The sequence below is a fragment of the Typopeltis vanoorti genome, chromosome 22 (assembly GCF_054136105.1).
Source record: "Typopeltis vanoorti isolate ZY-2024b chromosome 22, IOZ_Tvanoo_1.0, whole genome shotgun sequence".
In the NCBI taxonomy this organism is placed as follows: Eukaryota; Metazoa; Arthropoda; class Arachnida; order Uropygi; family Thelyphonidae; genus Typopeltis; species Typopeltis vanoorti.
Genome location: NC_143570.1, coordinates 87,333,046 through 87,353,559, shown reverse-complemented (window position 1 = coordinate 87,353,559; position 20,514 = coordinate 87,333,046). Strand labels below are relative to the sequence as shown.

Here is a 20,514-nt window from a genome sequence, read left to right as displayed (position 1 = left end):
GAAGAAAATCTTGGCTGGCAGATATCAGACAGTGGACTGGTATGAACTCTGAGAGACTGCTCAGAATAGCTGAGAATCGCTCAAAATTTGCCAAGGTGGTCACCGACCTCCAATAGGGGATGGCACTCAAAGAAGAAAGACAAATGTGGTAGGAAGAGTAGTTTGTGTGTTGCCCAGGTATGACAAGGATGAATTGCAACAGAGAGCAGAGATCTTGAATGGAATGTTAAGCAGAAACATGTGAAGAGAAAGGAGTGTCGTTTGTGAATGCACAGAATGAGTTTGAAGGAGAAATATGACTGTATAAGAATGATGAACTGCATCTGAATGGTTTTGGACTGAGTAATTTGGAAAGGTTGCTACTGGAAGGAAGTGTAACGAGTAATGCAAACAAGGTATCAGTGGAAGTCAAATGATGTAAATGAACAAGTGAGGGGACCAAATGAGACTAATGTGGTTGTGAATGGAGAGGAGAATGTGAGAATAGGTATGCAAGTTGGATAGGGAAATAAAGTGGATCAGTGAGACAAGGTGTAAGTAGAGTGGATTCTGAAAACACTAATGAAAGTGTATGTGGATGGTCATCATAAGAATGGAATGGCTTGGAATACATGGGGGATTGAGTCATGGGGAGGATATGTGACAGATGGTGAGCAGACGGGAGAAAATGAGAAGTCACAGATGGGGGTGGGGGGCAGCATGAGCAAGACTGGTTATAGGCCAAGAAATTAATTATTATGGTTTTTTATGAATTTCAGAGATTAGGAAGGTGAAATTGTTGCATTGATTGAGTTTGTGCCCCAAATAAGTGAAACATAGTTGGATGAGAATGACATCTTGACAGGAATAGAAATGGAGGGATATACTTTTCATGAAGATAGGAAAGACAAGTGAAGGGAGTGCTGCTAATGATAGTAGAGCATTTATGTTCCCACAAGGTTGAGATACAAAGGGGAAAAATGTGGCAGTGGTTTTGAAGCAGTATGGTGACGTGAAGTGGAGGTAGATAAAACGAGATATTTGGAGGGGTGTTGCTTCAAGCCAGGGAAGGTGGAGACCAGTGGCGGCCAGTGAAAATTTTAAGTGGGGGTGATGCATATACAAAATAAAATTAAAAAAATTTTTGTTTTTTCCTGATCAGCAACCAATTTATTAATAAATAAATTTACATGTTAATAAATTGCTTTATTAAAAATATTTCACCCTCACCACTTATAAACACCAATAATAAAAATTTCATATCTCACAGAAATAATGTGCATCGATGATACACGAACGCAAGCATCGATACACTGCTCAAACGAGCAGTGTCAAGCATAAACGAATATCGGCGAGTCTAGCTGCAATTGGCACGATCTGACAAATGTCAAGCTGGTAAAGCATGATATTCAAAGTGCTGTAGAGTAGCTGTTCCCAAACTGTGGGCCGTGTCCTCCTTGGGGGTCGTTAGTTTTGTTGAGAGGCCGTGTGTAATGAAAACAAATTTAAAATGTTTTAAAACCATGTCAAATGTCTATATAAGATGCTAAAAATGTAATATTTGCATTTGATTTTTGTAATATTCGCTGTGTGTTTTGTATTGAATATGAAAACAATAAATATTATAATAATATATGTCTGTATTAAGATTTTTTTTTTTTTTTTTGCGCTGGGGGGGGGGGGGGGGGGCGTGAAACATTTTAATTTTTCAAAAGGGGCCTTTACATCCATAAGTTTGGGAAACATTGCTGTATATAGTGGAATGAGTGAGTAATAATGGATGAAATATGAATGCGATTATGAAAGAAGTGTTTGAAGGTAATGTGGATGACAAGATATTAGCAAAGAGAAACATAGCACACTTACAGGGTCTTTCACAAGACAAAACATAAGTTTGAGTGACTTGAGGAATGTTTGATGTGTGGCAGAGAATGAAAGAAAAGTGAATAGGAAGAGAATGAAGGAAGGAGAAACTGATAGCAAGGGGATAGACAGTATTGTATGGAGATTCTTTGATGAGAATGTGACGAAAGATTATTTTGTCGGTGTGAAGATTAATGATGTTAGTGAAGCTGTTAATTTGCAGAGAGGAGAAGTAAAGAGTTGATTGTTGGCAGACCCAAATAATTTGAAAAATGTGAAATCTGCAGTGAGTAAGAGAGAGAGAGAGGCCAGAAGATTCCTTTATTCTCAGTTCATTTTTATGGTATGCACTTATGGATGTGTGGAGTGAATTTGATCAACAAAAGGACTTGCATGTGCTTAATGGACTTCATTCGAACTGGTTTTGGAGTTGGATATTAGGAGAAAGTATGTTTGATAAGAGGTTGGAAGTGCAAACTGAGGGAAATTTGTTGAAAGTTTATTTTTCACTTGGTTAGAGTATAATAAGCTTAGTTTAATCCTTTATCCAAGTGTGAGCAAACAAAGTTTGTGCATGAAAGTATCTTCAGGACTGGGGTAAGGTGGTACAACACCAGGGCAACTCATTGCAAAGGTGGAGCAAGATACCAACACTCCTGTCTCAGTACCTCCTATAATGCAAAACACATCTCCTTGCGGATATGTCTAATGTTATGCATTAAGGGAAGGGCCACTACCCAGACTAGTTTCGACCTTTATTGAGGTTTCTTCAGTGGGAGCCAGGCCCAAGCTGAGATACCAGGCAGAAGCATTCGCAGGTCATCTCTACCTATAGGAGTTGCCAAATGTCTAATGTCTAATGCATAACATTAGACATATCCGCAAGGAGATGTGTTTTGCATTATAAGAGGTACTGAGACAGGAGTGTTGATAGCTTGCTCCACCTTTGCAACGAGTTGCCCTGGTGTTGTACCACCTTACCCCAGTCCTGAAGATACTTTCAGGCGCAAACTTTGTTTGCTCACACTTGGATAAAGGATTAAACTAAACTTATTATACTCTAACCAAGTGAAAAATAAACTTTCAACATCTTTCTCTAAATCCAGAGTAATTTATTAAAAAAGGGTGGCACACCATTTGGCAACTCCTATAGGTAGAGATGACCTGCGAATGCTTCTGCCTGGTATCTCAGCTTGGGCCTGGCTCCCACTGAAGAGACCTCAATATCTCAGCTTGGGCCTGGCTCCCACTGAAGAGACCTCAATAAAGGTCGAAACTAGTCTGGGTAGTGGCCCTTCCCTTAATGCATAACATTAGACATATCCGCAAGGAGATGTGTTTTGCATTACAGGAGGTACTGAGACAGGAGTGTTGGTAGCTTGCTCCGCCTTTGCAACGAGTTGCCCTGGTGTTGTACCACCTTACCCCAGTCCTGAAGATACTATCAGGCGCAAACTTTGTTTGCTCACACTTGGATAAGGATTAAACTAAACTTATTAAACTGAGGGCAACTATAGAGGTAATGGTGGTGGTGGGGGGGGGGAGATGCAGTCAAGTACATGTTTATCCACTGCTTGAAATGATCATGAATTGCTGAGTACAGTTTCCTCAGGTTTTGAATTTGAATAGTTGATAATTACATTATGCAAGGATAATTGTGGACCTAAGAGGATATGAAATGCATGTACACGAATTCTAGAAGTATCAGAAATAAAGAACAGTTTGTGACATTGGTCAAGCTGACTTGACTAAAAATTACAGGTGTCACAGAGACCTGGTTGACAGAAGATGATAGTGATAGCATGTAAGGAGTATTATATTTTCATGGAGGGTTGAGAGAATATGACAAGAGAAGGAGTATTACTGATATCTGTGAAGAACTTCAACACAAAAATAAAAATTAATGAGGATTTTAGTCCTGAACGAGAGTTTGTGAGGCTATCTAGTATGAGATAGAGGCCAACAGGACCAAATGTTATTGGTTGCTGCTATATATAGCCCAATGAGTGCATACTGAGTAATTATTATGGGAGCTTCCACGTTATGGAAACATAACGTGGAAAAAAGAAAAGGACCATGGCAAGATGGAAATGGAATTTATCTACTAAGGGAGTGCATTAAACTATGGAAACATAACATGGAAAAAAAAAGAAAAGTATCATGGCAAGATGGAAATGGAATTTATTTACTAAGGGATGCTTAATCTGGTAAATAGCATCAGAAGATGTATCCATAACCAAGATAGCACTCTGCTCATCTGTTTTGGAGAAAGACAATGTGTAGTCTTGTCCTGGAGGATGCTTAACATACAAAATTCTTAATTAAGAAATCGTATGTGTGAAAAAAAAGAAGTTAGTGATTATGATGAATAGCATCAGAAGATGTATCCATAACCAAGATAGCACTCTGCTCATCTGTTTTGGAGAAAGACAATGTGTAGTCTTGTCCTGGAGGATGCTTAACATACAAAATTCTTAATTAAGGAATTGTATGTGTGAAAAAAAAGAAGTTAGTGATTATGATGAACTTAGGAGGTAGTATGCAGCAGTACCATGATAGAAGATGCTACAAGGGAAGAATATCAACAGTGCATGGAAAATAGTTAGGGAAGCAGTATCAGATTACATTCCCAGAATCAGGAGAATAAACCAAGTGGGAGATAAATGGATGAGTAGCAATATAAAGCACTGAAACTTGGGGGGGGGGGAAGGAAAACATTGTGGAGAGAATATAAAGAAAAAAGTGATCAGCAGAATCATGAGCAAAAAAGCATAGGCAAGATAGGGATCAATCACTATGCTTAGGACTAAATCAGATTATGAGATTATGAGAGAAAAGTAGCTAAGCAGACAAAATGAAATGATAGTTTTTTTTTTCACTATGTACTGAATAAGAGGATGAATAATTATGGAAGGACAACTTTAATCAGTTTTCATGCAGGTGGAGATATTACAGTAACCAATGTGACAGACTGATAGTAAAGTAGATGAACGGAGGTGCTCAACATATTGAGAAATATCAGTGTCAATACATTGGTGGGTTCAAATGGCATATGCTCACGAGTGATGATCATGTGCAAGAGAACTGGCCTCTGACAAAGTTATTTAATATAATTCTCAGCTCTGGCAAGGTTCCAGGGAAATGGAAAGTGGGTACGATAATTCTATTACATAAAGGAGGCCCAGGATAGAAATAGCCAATTACAGATCATTCAGTATCCCATGAGCAGTGGTCATAGTATTGGAAAAGTTGGTTAAAGATAGTTCATGAATGAATGGATAGGAATATGATACTCTATGGTGCACAGCATGGCTTTGTAAAAGATAGGTCCTGCCTTAGTAATTTACTCACATTTTCTGATAGAGTGACAAATATTTAGATAAGGGAACTGGCTACACCATGATACTGCTATACTGCACAGGAAACTATTACGTAAGCTGGAGCAAATGGGAATTGATATAAAACTTATGGCATGGATGAGAATAACATAAAGAAAAAAGTGATCAGCAGAATCATGAGCAAAAAAGCATAGACAAGATAGGGATCAATCAGTATGCTTAAGACTAAATCAGATTAGGATTCTCTCTGGTGTCTGTGTGTTGACCACATAGACACCAGAGAGAAAAATAGATGGTAGAGTGGAATTTAAGAGAATGAGTGTAAGCAGTACAATGCTTGAAGGCTATTACTAGGACCAATTGCTGATCAATTTAGATATTGATGATATAGGGAATGACTTGAAGGGGAGTCTTCAGTTGTTTGCTGATGATACCCATTTGAGAAGGGCAGTGTTTGATAAAGGTGAGTAGACATCCTGCAATGCAAGGTAATTTGAATAATTTTTCCAGTTTGGGCACAGGATAATGGTAGTTAATTTAATGTTGCAAAATGTAGGTTATGCACATTTTTTGAATAAAAAGATTACATACTGCATCTTATATTAGTACTGGATTGCAGGTAATTGATAAGGCTAGGGATCTGGATATGATGGTGGATAGATTTGAAATTCAAAGGGCATATTGCAAAAGTTGGCAAATTAGCCAAAATAATTACTTGAATGTTGAAAAACACATTGACAAGTAGAGATAAGGAGATTATGATCCCTCTTTATAAGGCTGTGATACTGCTACTTGACTACTGTGTTCGGATTTGGTCAGCTGGGTTTCTCAGAAATGAAGAAGTAGTGGAGAGGATCTAGAGACAAGTGACCCAGCTGGTGACAGCTCCTAGTGGAAATACTCTTTATGAGAATAGATTGAAGTTGTGTGGGTCACAAAGTTTAGTTAACAGGCAAATGATTTGAAGATTATAATCAAAGTTTAGTTGACAGGCAGAAAAGAGGTAGTGCAATAGAAACTTAAAAGTTACTAAAGTGGTTCTTTATGATTGACACAAAAGAAATTTTTCAACATATGATATGTAGAGAGAGAGAACTAGGGGCTGCCCCCCAGAAACTGAATAAGAGTATGGTTATCGACATGATAGTGTCATATGAGTTAGGATAAAAGTATGAAAGGAATTTCTTGATGTGTTTTTAACGACGTGGAGGTTGTAATCATTGGGAAAACAGTATTGAGAAGACTTCCAAAGAGCAGAGATCTAGGGATTTGAAAGCACAGGATGAGAAGTTTGAGTTTCCAAACAGCTTTGCTTGGAGAGTGATTGAATGACTGGAATTGATTGCCAGAGATTGCTTGACCATGTGAATATCCTGAAATAATGGTATGATAGAAATAATTATGTGGATCTCCTATAGTAGAAACTATAGGATATAGTATATCCTATTTCATAATTAGTGTTCAGTACTACAGCAGTAGCTATAGTATTGAACACTAATTATGAGGATAATCTTCTTGAATGGTGAGAATATCAAGTAGAGTGATGTGAGCAAATATCAGAAATGGGGAACTGAACAATAAGACTTATTTGTACCTATAGTCCCACTGAAGGTTCTAATAAGCAAGAAGTGAAGGGATTAGAGAAGGCAGCTGACACAATAAAAAAGGAAAAGTTGATCCTTGCTGAGATCTAAGCAGCAGAGTAGGAATTTGTTACCAGACATATAGAAATGTTTTAGGAAAATCTGGATAAAAGAACGTCTAATAATGGTAAGTATCTGCTGGATTTCTGTTCTGGACATGGACTAGTTATTACTAACACTATATTTCAACATAAAAATGGCCACAAATTCACAGGGAGTGAAGATGCAAGAAATAAGAAAAGTCTTGACTATGTTATTGTTGATAGCAATGTTTTCCTGCTAGTTCGGGACACAAGAGTATACAGAGGATTTGAAATTGGAAATGATCTCCATTTAGTTTTGAGTAGGATAAAATTGAATTTCATATTGTGAAAAGAAGGGCATGTAAGAAAGTTTTAAAATGATCAAAATCTATATCCACAATCACATCAGGATCGCTTGCGTCCTCCATTTCTTCCAGTATAAGTATGAGGACATGGATTCAGAACTGGGTGGACAGCAGTAGAATTCTCTTTAACGGATAGCATGAGTTTGCTAAAGGATGATTGTGTTTTAGCAATCTGCTTACTTATTATAACAAGGTGACGAATACATTGGACAAGGGGGATCCATATACAGTAGTATATTTAGATTTTGCAAAGACTTTTGATAGATTACCACATTACAAACTAGTAGTTAAATCAGAACAGATGGGATTGGATGGTAGATTAGTGCATTGAATTGAAGAAAGGCTGTTTGATAGGTATCAACAGCTTGTGTATGAGGAGTGATATCCCAGAAGAGGAAAGTCAGTAGTTGCATGTCCCAAGGGTCTGTTTTGGAGCCATTGTTGTTTAATTTGTATGTAAATGACAATGGAAAGGGCTTCAATGGCGATAAACAGTTGCTTGCAGATGATGCAAAGTTGGAGAGAGTTATAAGAAGTAGAGCAAATGCTGTAGCTTTGCAAGAAGACCTAAATAAATACAAGAGAACTGTTTGAATGAGCAAGTGTGCAGGGATATCAGTTTAATGTTACAAAATGTAAGGTTTAAAATTTGGGAAACAAAGATGGGGATGCAGAGTATAGGATTAGTGGGGTATTTGAGGAGAGGTGGAGGAGATGAAGGATTTGGGAGTTGTGGTGGATATAGACTTGAAATTTCATGGACATTTTGCTGAAATTGTGAGGATGACACAGTGGAATTTGGAAATGATGCAGAGAACACTGACATGTAGAAGTAAGGATGTTTTGATTTCATTGTACAAGACTTTGGTCAGGCTGCTTATGGATTACTATGCAGAGATTTGATCACCAAGATAAACTGCTGCTTTTAGTAATGATTAAGTTTAGAAAAACTAAATTTCTTGGCTAACAGAATATTTGACCCTGTTACATGAATAAAGCTCAAATGGAAAAAAAAAATTATATATATCCAATAAACAAAAACAGTTATCCAACAAAACGGAAACATTTGTGATGAACATGATAAAATTTATTCAAAGGAAATTTATTACTATTTTACATGACATCTCCTGGAGTCCAAAGACATTGCAGGAGTCCACTTTGCACACTACATGAACTACCATCAGCTATTATAATCCAGCATCCACACTGTGCCATATTGTATTTTTGACTGCTAATTGTATGTGTTCTATGACTGATTATCTGCTTGTATATGGGATGAAAAATCAGTGTTTCCAGGAGATGTTTCCAATCTCATATGGGATAGCAGAAAACTCTGCTATCCCATATGAGATTGGCTGTAGTTGAAAATTTTCATATAAAGTTTTTCTTACAGTGATGAGAATTGAACTCATATTTTGTCCAGTTGATGTGGATGTTTTCCCATGGTTCTTCCCATCCAAATGTTACATAATTGTATTAAATAATTAGTCTTTATATTTTTGCAGGGGAATTGCTAGTTATTTTTTTTATTTAAGAAATGATAGGATTTAATTTTTTTTTTCCCCTGCCATTTTTAGACTTAGCTATTGGAGCTCCATATGAAGAGGATGGTACTGTATATATTTATCTTGGATCAGAGAAAGGAATAATTAAAGAACCTTCTCAGGTAAGTGATATTAAATATTAATAGATATATGATTGTGCTTTTAAATACAAACACAGTATGTTAGCTAAGAATGGTTGTAATATAACATTCTGAACATGAATGAAAATAGGGATCTTTAACCAGAAGATTGTGATCTGTGTTGATTCTGTGCTGCATAGAATCTTCTAGTCAAGGACCCATCTTTTCCATAGATGCCATTATAAAGTTGAGTGCTCATTCAAATAAAGCATCCTGAAGTCCTTCTACACTAAGACTTGAATAACAACTGTTTCTTTACTAAAAATTTGGGAAAGTTGACTTTATTGATCATAAGCAATCAAGTTACTTTTTAATCATGTACATGTGTCAACCTTATATGTACTATACCATTCTAGCATGCACCTCATCTCTTTTGAAACTGATTATCGCTCTGCCCTTTTTTGAATTGTTTATTACATAGAAAATTATCTTTTAGTTTCAGGTTATATAATTTTTTGGTTATGTAGTTTTTCAAATTTGTTGGCTGTATGCTTTCTTCTCTCTCTCTAACAATGCATTCATTCCTTATTTCCTTGATAATCAACAATACCATTTTTAAAACTGTCAAGGAAACCATTTTGTCTCTCTTCTCCTCCTTGATGAAAAATGTTTCTTACAGGAGAGTTTACTGTACAATCAACTCTCACAATAACAAAGTTCCAGCAAGACAATTCCTGTAGGAGTCTAAACAAGTTCATTATAGAAAAAGTCAGCTGTATATATCTGTTACATTCCTCTCACTAACATCTGTTTAATTCATATCACTCTACATAATTTTCTTTCTTCCTGCTTGTGTTATGTTTTATAAGCCTATCCTCATGTTGATTCAGATTTATGTATATTATTAGAACCAGAATTACTTAGGAGAAAAGCTACAAAAGTTAGATAATAAATTGGTGATAAACTGTAACTGGCTTAAAAGCTGATATTTAGTCAGTTACAGTTTACCACTAATTTAATTTCTGTTATCCACCTTATATTTTTGATGAGTATCAGTGTCAATAAAACATCAGAGCTAAAAAAAATGGATGCATATGAGGAGAGAATGTTATATTAAAATCATTCATAATGCCCTTCTTTGAGCAGTAATATTTTCACTAAATTGATAGAAGTATATGATGGGAATTAATGATGTAAGTAGATATTTAATAGCGAAATAGGAGGAATATGGAATGTTACTTATTAGAAAGGAATAAAACAGAGGTTAATGATGCATGAATTGCTAGACAAGAGTTGAATGCAGTGTAGTACTAAATTAGCATGGAGATAGATATCCTCTTCATACATGTTACATCTTCATATATAGTGGAAGAAGAGTGAAATGTTGTAGACTTGTTGCCAAGTGAGAAAATCAAAGTAAAAGTTATTAATTTGCATTTTAAGATGGAAGATCCACTCACCTCTGGATCCTCTCCAACACTTCCTTATCCCCAAGAAACCCAGGTGACCAGACCTGATCGCAGTAATCCAGATGTAGTCGTATCAGTGTTTTATAAAGAGGAGTGATAACTCCCTTATCTCTGCTAGCATTTTCTTCAATAACCAAGGAATCTTGTAAGCTACCTTTAATATAGCTAACTTTAGCAGTATGCTCTCTAAACTTCAACTCTCTATCTACTACTACTACCATCCTCAAAATCCCTTACTTCATCAATTTCCTGAAGTACAGTTCCCTCAATGTGGTGCACTATAACTTATAACCTGTGTATCCCAAAATGCATAACTTGACATTTTTCTACGTTAAATTGACATCCATTATGTTTTGTTCATACTGTCAGCCTATTTAAATCAGCCTGCAAGCACTGTACATCACCTTGATTAACTATTACCATACTCAACTTTGCATCATCAAGTAACTGAATTAAGTACTGCACTGCATTCAACTCTTTTAGATTATTTCCTTTCAGATTATTTCCTATATCATTTACGTACAAAATAAACACCAGTGATCCAAGCACAGTCCCTGCAGTACACCACTAGTCATCTGCCTTCTCCTAAATTCTGCTCCTCCATATATTACTTTTTGGCATCTGGCCATCAGCCACCCTTTTATCCATATCACCAGTTTCATATATATCCCCCATTTGTTGCAGTTTGTATAGCAGAGTTAGTTCCATGTGGTATCCTGTCAAATGCCTTCACAAAATCGCAATATCATTGTGTAGCCATGCCCTTTATCCAGCTGAAGTGTCACTATTATAAAAAGTTAGTAGATTACTCAAGCATGACCAGCCCTTCAGAAAGCTATGCTGCCCCTCATAAAGTATCATATTCTTATCCACCCATTCTTGAATTCTATTTTTGATCAACTTTTCCAATATTTTTACTACTGTTCCTGAGACACTGATTGGTCTATAATTTGCTACCACAGACTTGATCCTCCTTTATGCAAAGGAATTATTTTGTCTTCCTTCCACTTTCTTGGGATTTTGATGGAGAATTAAATTAAACAGCCTAGTCAAAGGTATCACCACAGCCTAGTCAAAGGTATTCCCCTGCACATTCTCTTAAAACATTAGCCAATATCCCACTAAATATCAGTCCCACAGTTGTATTTGCATTCAGATTCAGGTCACTCAGTTGCTCAACAATTTTGTCTGCCTCTGTTATATCTCTGCCATCTGCATTCATTAAAGTTATCCTTCCATATGCATTTTTTGAAAATTATGGAGACAACTGCCGTGTTTAAATAAAAACTTTAGTTTAATATAACTAAAATCTACATTCAACATTTTGTTGCAGTTTGTATAGCAGAGTTAGTTCCATGTGGTATCCTGTCAAATGCACTGGAGGCAGTGTAGCCCCCCGCCCCCTTACTTATGGACAGGTTTTCTGATCCTATAACCAAAATTATCCTCCCATAGTCATTCTTCCTCTTATTTGCCACATAACAAAAATACTCTTTCAGATTTCCTTTCACCTACTTGGCTAATTTTTTTGATAATCTGATTTTGCCTTCCTTACCATGCTGGTCATCTTTCTTGCCTGTTCCTGGTACTGCTTCATAAGTTAGCTGGTCATCTCTCTCCTTATATAGCGTCCATAATATTTTTTTTACCTCAAGCTTAATGATGATGCTACTCATCCATCTAACTCTTACTCAATTTATCTGCCCCCCCCCCCCCCCCGACTTTGGGTATACAGTGTGATATGCTTTTTCTAGATACCCCCTTGACTATCCCCCCATTCACTGTGAACATCCTTCCTTTGCAAATCTTCATGTCATGGTACTTTTTGCTGCTTCCTGAGTGTATGATAATCACCTGTCTTGTAGTTTCACATATACTCCTTAACTGGAATTTCCACATGTTTTGCGCTACCTCTCATGTCAAAACTACATGATGACTTTCCCCAATTGGAGGCAGTGTAGCTCCCCCCCCCCTTACTTATGGACAGGTTTTCTGATCCTATAACCAGATTTTGTACTCTGATTCCTTTCTGTTACATTCTAGTTCAAATAATTATCTCTCAGTAAATGATGTATAAATTCCATTTCCTTCTTGCCATGTGATCTTTCCTCCTTCCAGCCTGTGTCTCTGAAGTTGAGATCCCCCCCATGATAATTACTCAACTTACATGTGTTGTACTAATCTGCTGAGGCATATCTACCACATCATCCCTGGTTCCTCCTGGCCTGTAGCAGCAGCCAGTTTTATATTTTGTCCTATTGGCTTCAATCACCTGCCTTCTCACACCAGATTGACTCAAAAGAACTGCTATCTACCCAACTGACTCCTACTCTTATTGGCTGTAATGCATTTACTATCATCAGTAGTATCCCATCTCCCTCCTGTCTAATCTATCCTCCCTGAAAATACCAAATCTATCACATTATATCCCTGTAACTATGTCATCTGCTGTTAGTCAAGTCTCACTAATGCCTATATCTTTTGGCATGGTTGCACTAACCAATGCCAAAAATTCCTCCCTCTTATTCCTGATGCTTCTAGCATTAGTATATAGAAACTGTAGCATCCCCTTAGGTCCCTACTTACATTTACATCCTGAATTGACTATCCCATTTGATATTGTTTTCTGAGAGACCATATTCTGCATATTTTTGTTCATTCACACACACACTCACACTTACCTGCATCTGTCGTAATTTCTTTAGTTTTCATGACTGTGTGCTTCCATACTCTCATTGAACAAAGCTCTCTCTGGACACTTAACTCCAAATCCATTAAGTACAGTCCATTAGCATTGTACAAATCTTTTCATCCATTAAACTCAAATGATAGGTCCACAGACTCTACATCATCCCTTCTGCACAATCTGCATATCTATCATTGTTCTCCTTCTCGGGTTATTAGTTCCATCCAAAAACAATAAATTCTTTCACCTTCCCTTTCTGCACTCTGACATCATTATTAATATTATTAATTTTTGCACCAGGGAAACAAGATTTTGTAGCACTTTTCGGATTGTGGTTTTCTTGCATATTCTGACAAACTGTTTTTTGTGCTCTGAAGATGCTAGATAGAATACCAGCAAAATATCGGCAATAAGTTAATAAATAGTTATTTTCTTATCTGGCACTATTGCTATGGCAAGTCAGGTCTAGCAGGCCATTCTTTAGATACCCTTACATACAGGATTGATTGGAAAAAAACAAAAGTGCTGTACAGAAGCTTTTATAAGTCAGAGAGGTTGTTCCTGGAATTAACAGAAGCCTTGAAACATATTCCAATCCTCAGCAAGTATGGCTGTATAAATTTGCCAAAGATTTGGGAGACAGTCATCTTTAGACCAAATTAATGCCTGCTTTCTCTGTTTGTATTTTTTTTCAACATAGATGGCGCTTAATTAGGACTTCAGTCTTTGTGTTGTACGTTACAATTGTTCAAGCTAATCCCATTGTTATACCAGATTGTGGTTGTCTCACGTAAACTGTTTTTCGGATTTGTACATGCATCTGAAGATTCTGGATAGAATACCAGCAAAATATCAGCAATATGTTAATAAATAGTTATTTTTTTATCAGTCTGTGTTCTCATCTGTACCATTAAAATTAATCATCAACTTTATCTCCTTTATTCTTACAGTTTTCTATTTAATTTCAGATCTCTTGGTCTTTTTCTGTTCTCAGTTCAACTAAACTCCTGTTGTTTCTGCATTCTTTCAATCTCATGCTTTGCCTTGTGCTATATCCTCAAAAATATTTCATTTACCACTTCAGGATGCTTATCTTCTGAAGACTCACAAACTTTGCTCTCTCACTCTTCTTTTTTGCTTCTTTCAAAAACTCTTTCACATCCTCTCATCACAAGCATCCTACCGTGGGCATGGATGCTTGAGATGTCTATGGAAATACTAATGGTGGTCAGTAGTAGATGTAGTTGTGGTCAGTTGGAGGATTGAGTGGTGTAGAGAGTTGTAGAGCAGGTGCCCTCCCTCGATGAGTCTTCGTACTCCCTGGAGGTGTTAAAATAATAATAATAATACTTCTCACATATATGACAAATAGTAGTAGTAGTAGTAGGGGATACTTACAGATGGTGTACCACATGCCTCAGTACTGGGATCTTTGTTGTTCTACATTTGTCATTTATGTTGTCACTAGATCATATGGAGTCCTTCAGTTCGTGGATAATATGAAGTTAATAGTATCATGCCAATGTTGTGGCTCTTCAGGATAATTTGAAGAAGCTGGAAAGATGGAAAAATGAATGGGATTTTAGTTTAATAGTATTAGATGTAAGATTTTGAAATCTGCAATTTACAGATGGGCTGTATACTATATTGGTGGAACTAGATTGAGTGAGGGGAGGAGAATGGATGAGACAAGGGATCTTTGGGTGGTGATAGATAAAAATTTAAAGTTCAGCATACAGTAATTGGTAAGTGCTTATATGCAGAATTGGACAGATGAGGGTAATATTTATGAATGTCAGCATGGATTTGTTATAGGGCACTCATGTTTCAGTAATCTGTATTTTTCAGTAAAGCATTGTTGACAAGGAAAACGCATTTTCCTTGTGCAGAAAAATAACCATTTTTATATTTTGTTGTATAATGAAACTTGTGGAGCATTCTTGACTGAACATACACACGTAACCACAGTAATAAGATTTTTAATAAGTAAATATTTTGTCCTAAGTATCATAGGACATCTTCAGTACAGTTAATTCAAATAATACTAGGAATTACATACAGTTAGGGTGCATGCTTACAATGGAATCCCTCTATGTGTAGCGTGTTATAGAATTAAATTAAAATATACCTGAAAAAAAAAAAATAGATTACATTAAAATGAGATAACATATAAAATTATTTTACACAATTTAGCATGACAATTTCCCAGACTTTAGGGATAGTAAGAATGTTATTACGGTTCAAATTAGGTCTGTGGCATAGGGCTTCAGTACTTTCTTTATATAAATGTTCATGTTTATATGAAGAACTATGTAGAAGTTTGGTTTTCTTTCAATGGATCCCATGGTTTGGGTTTTCAATTCTGTGTTGTGCAAGGCCAGATTTCTCCAGTTTGATCAGACGATTATGGTGTTGATGTTCTAAAATGCATTTGTTAATGGATCTACCTGTCTGTCCACAGGAGGACAATTTACAGCAGCATGGGACTTCATACACACCTTGTACCTGGTGTGTACGAGGTCAAAACCAAAAATCTGGCTACAATACATTGATGATGTCTTTGCTATCTGGGGTCATTCTGAACAAAAACTATACTTGTTCCTAAATAAACTCAACTTTCTTCATCCACGCATCAAATTCATGCTGAAAAAGAATCTCCACAGGGTATATATCTTTCCTGGATGTACAAATCCAAAGAAAAGAAGATGGTCCCATCTCCATTTCTGTCTATCGTAAACAGACTTTTTCCAGGATGCTACATTTACAATTCTTCTGCTCACCATCCATCAGTGGCTGCTCGTACATAAGCACTGCGACACTGCAGCACCCCGAAGGAAAAAATTAAATTTTGTTTGTGTTTATAATTAATAACAATGCTTACAACATTATATAAATGCAATACATGTTAAAGGTTACAGCTTATGTTTTGACATTGATTGAATAGTTAATAATTGGAATTGTTCGATTAACACTTTAGATTATGAAACAAATACACTGCAACCTCAAAAAACAACTCAAATAATCATCAGTCACTTCCCCGCACATCAACCTAGACCAGAAGAAACTCATAGGATTCCTATACCATATGTCAAAGGCATCTCCGAACGTGTTTCAAAAATTTATGAAGAAATATAAATTGGCTGCTACCTACAAACCAATCAACCAAATCCACAATTGGTTACCTTCTCCTAAAGACAAACTCTCACCTCTAATGCTACCGGGTGTGTACGAGGTCCCATGCTCCTGTAAATTGTCCTACTATGGACAGACAGGTAGATCCATTAACAAACGCATTTCTGAACATCAAGATAATATCCGTCTCATCCAACCGCAGAAATCTGGCCTCGCACAACACAAAATTGAAAGCCCAAACCATAGGATCCATTGGAAGAAAACCAAACTTCTACATAGAGCTTCATATAAACATGAACGTTTATATAAAAAAAGTGATGAAGTCTTACGTCACAGACCTAATTTGAACTGTAATGGCATTCTTACTATCCCTAAAGTCTGAGAAATTGTCATCCTAAATTGTGTAAAATAATTTTATATGTTATCTCATTTTAATGTAATCTATTTTTTTTTTCCAGATATATTTTAATTTAATTCTATAACACTTTACTGCATGCATAGGATTCCATTGTAAGCATGTAATTCCTAGTATTGTTTGAATTAACTGTACTGAAGATATCCTATGATACTTAGGACGAAATATTTACTTATTAAAAATCTTATTACTGTGGTTACGTGTGTATGTTCAGTGAACCATTTTTATAGATATTGCAGAAGCATTTGATAGAGTGCCACTGTTAATATTAATTAAGAGATGAAAGGGGTGATGACAACACATAGGATTGCTACAGTACTGAAAATAATATTGACCCAGCAGAGATAAGAAGTGGTGGTTCCATTATTAAAACCCTGATTAGACCACATCAGGATATTACTGTGCTGAGATAGGTCAGATTTGATAGGATGAAGTAACTTGGAGTAGAACCAAAGGCAGATAAGAAATGATATCAGGACTGTTGAATATTGGTTTCAAGTATAGATTGGGGACATGTAACCTGCAGAGTTTGGTGGATAGAAGATGAAGGGTGATATGGATATTTAAGTTGTTGAGAGGTATTACTGAACTGACACTGAAAATATTTCATATACTGTAGAAGAACAAGAGGTTATTCCCTGAAGCTGCAAAAGGAAGTAATGAGTAAGAGGATGAGACGTAGCTTTAGAATAATAGGAACAAGAAACAAGTTGCTTGAGAAGTTAGTGAAATTACACACAGTGGGTGAGTTTATGGAGTGATATGATATTTTATATTGTCTATAGTGAACTTTTGATGATGAGTCTTGTGATTCTGTGGAGATCCTGAATAATAAATATTTTCATTCTAGTCAGTGCATTGAATTTAGTACCTGAATCTACATTTCTAATATAAAATAACATAGCTAAATGCCCAAAATTATTTTGTGTAACCAGCATACTTGATTTTATGAAGTTACCTTTTTTTTAATAATATTATGCTGAGAAGTTTCTGTAAATGTTTAAGTGTCTGTAATTTGAATGTCTGTAATGTAAATGTAATTGAAATAATCTGTAAATTCATTTACAGATTATTTAAATGAATTATCATTGATTCAAATTCAGAAATAACTACTTACTTATTAATGCATAACATTTTTAAGTGTGTATTTAATTTTAAACATTTAAGTGTAATGGCTACATTTTTTCTTAAAATAAAATCCTTCGTTTATGTATGACATTGATATTTTACCTTGTTTAAAATTGCAATTTCAGATAATTCAAAGTAAACATGTTCCCTTGCAAAAATTGTCTACTTTTGGATACTCCTTATCTGGAGGAATAGATTTGGATAACAATGGATATTCTGATTTGTTAGTAGGAGCCTATGAAAGTGATGCTGTAATTTTACTCAGGTATATATTTTGTGTTCCATATGTTTGCATTTCTTAAAAATCATCAGTGTATTTAAGTACATTTCATGGTATAAGGTAGTCAGAAATTATTGATGTACTATTAAATTTTGTAATCTAGTAAGGTTATTACAATGGCTCCATTCAGTATTTCACTGAGCTATGGGCACTCACTGATAAGAGCCTTCTTAGTCAGTTTGATGAAATCTTTTGGTTAGAAAGACTTGAGTTGAAATTCTGTCCAGGATGTGAGGAACTTTATCAGGCCTTTTCAACTGATGATGAGTTAGCTACTCTCATATAAGAGTTTTATTCCCAAAAACTTGAGAAGAAAACCATGAACCAGGAAAGTCAGCCAGGAGAACATGTGCCATTTACATACAACAATGTATATTTTTGGATAAGATTATACCTTATCCTAAAATAGAGTTATGAAAGCTGATCTGGGTAGTTTGTGGACCTTTAGTGCATATAAGTCCACCAATCATTATTCTTAGTTTTGCATAAACAATTTTCTTCCAAATCCAACTCCCTCTGACTATATTGATTCATATGTATCTTGACCTTTCTCTGAGTTTTTCCTGCCAATTTGGAAGGGAAAAGACCTAAAGACTGCAGAATTATTTGCCATGTTTAAAAGAATGCGTGCACATTCTTGATTATTAAAATTGTCAAGTTCTTTTTCTGATATCTTCATTTTTATTAATCAAGAATGTGCACGCATTCTTTTAAACATTTTTCTGTGATTTCATGCCTTCTGTTGACTTCCCCTCCCCCACCTCAGTTTTCTTCGGAACTCTCATATTTATAGTCTTAAGATTAACTATTTGTAACATAACTAACCACCAACCACATGGCAAAGTAAGTTTGAACAGTGGCTTATCATTTAGCTATAGTTTTGGAAAAGTAGCTACAGTTCATTAATTAATCTGAGGTTTCTCTTTTGTGAATGCAGCTGGCTTTCCTTTTCCTTCAATATTTTCATAGGGAAATAGTTTTGGAAAAGTTTGTCTTTTCATTGCTAATTTTTAATTTGATGTAAAAATCAAATTTGTCACAGTAATTATTTTGTGTTTAATGACTCCTGCTGAAAACCGTTAATAAATGAAACTTGAAAGTCTTTCAAGTTTATATTTGCTGTGATGATCCATAAGTCTTGATTTTCTGTGCATGGCAAAAAAGATATGGTCAGCTAAAACTGACTGACCAGACCATAGTTGTGATGGCAGATATATTTATTATGTTCTTCAAGGCAAATGTTGGTATATCTCCTAGTTTGTTCATAATATGATAATTTGCTAGAACAAGGAACCTTATATATAGCCAGAACAGAATGAGGAGGAAGCTGCCCTTATATGTTCTCCTACGGATAAGGGCAGCTAGCTTCATATGGCATTTGAAAGTAATGCAGAGATTACATTTCTTTGAATTTATCGATATGTTTTCTGAGGTTTTATTTGTTTGATTTAGATTTATAGCTGAATCAACTAAGGCTACAAGGCTAGTGTGTTATGTTTGTAAATTGTGTGTGTTCTTCTGGCCAATTTATCTGTTTTGCATAATGAAAAAATCAAGTTTCTGGGAGGAAAACCCTGCCATCTCCATATGGTATTGGCTAACTCACCTTCATTGAATAGCCTTGATAAATATTCTTCACATCCTAGATGGAGGGTTTGAATCCAAATCCTTCCAACCAAAGGGTACTGTCAGTACCGAGTCCTCTGAGGTGTCCTGGATATAAGGAATAGTAATAATAGCATTACTATGATCTGTAGTCATAATAGTATTACTATGAACACACAGATCACAGTAAAGCTATTATTTCTATTATCTGCATGTTGAGCAGGATGTGAAATGATGGGAACAAGAACCATTTTGTTAATCTTCATGGTATTGTTTGCCATTCTACAGGAAGGTAGGTACAGCAAATGAAGGAGAGGTCAGCATGAGGGAATTCTGGTTGGAACAGAGGTTTGAAGTTCTATTAACAAGGGTTTTTATGATATCATATTGTTGGAAAGCCAGGACAGTGGGAGAGTTTGTGTATGTATTTACCACCGTGGGTAGGTTTTCTGAGAGAGAAAGAATACTATTGGGAAGATGTGTGATTAGAGTGTTCAGAAAAGACGGACTTATTTTCTTTTTCTGTAGTCAACTGAATTCTGAGGTGCTAAGTTGGAGGAAAAGGTCTAATGTGTCTGAGTCATGTGGCCAAATGGAGAGCGCATCGTCCACTTATGTTATGAAGCTGGCTATTATGTACTCTTCTAATGATCATCTCCCTCTTCTATCTGTTCCAGATGTATACAAGGTTCCTTATTTATTCTTGCAACTTGTAATATTATGGAAAAAATGGGAACTCTGTCAACATCAGCCTTGAAGAACATGAGAAATATAGCTACTCTTACAACTATGGTCAAGTCTAGCTGATCATGTCTTGGATGCCTTGCACAGAATTAAATGAAGGAAACTATGCTGCTTCACTGCAGCAAAGCTTTTTTGAATCAGCAACAGATTTAAAAAAGAAACAAAAAAAAAACACATCTAAATAACAATGGTTGTGTTAAGCTTAACAGTATTTGGGAAA

General features: G+C 35.8%; 1 protein-coding gene across 1 annotated transcript in view; it reads left to right on the top strand.

Annotated features, from left to right (window-relative positions):
* LOC150094544 (integrin alpha-PS1-like) overlaps positions 1 to 20,514 on the top strand; it is a 397,822-nt gene that overhangs the window by 202,356 nt on the left and 174,952 nt on the right. Inside the window, exons 9-10 of the mRNA XM_090412091.1 lie at positions 8,789 to 8,877; positions 17,791 to 17,930. Of these exons, the coding sequence (XP_090268217.1) occupies positions 8,789 to 8,877; positions 17,791 to 17,930 (229 nt within the window). The remainder of the gene's footprint in view (positions 1 to 8,788; positions 8,878 to 17,790; positions 17,931 to 20,514) is intronic.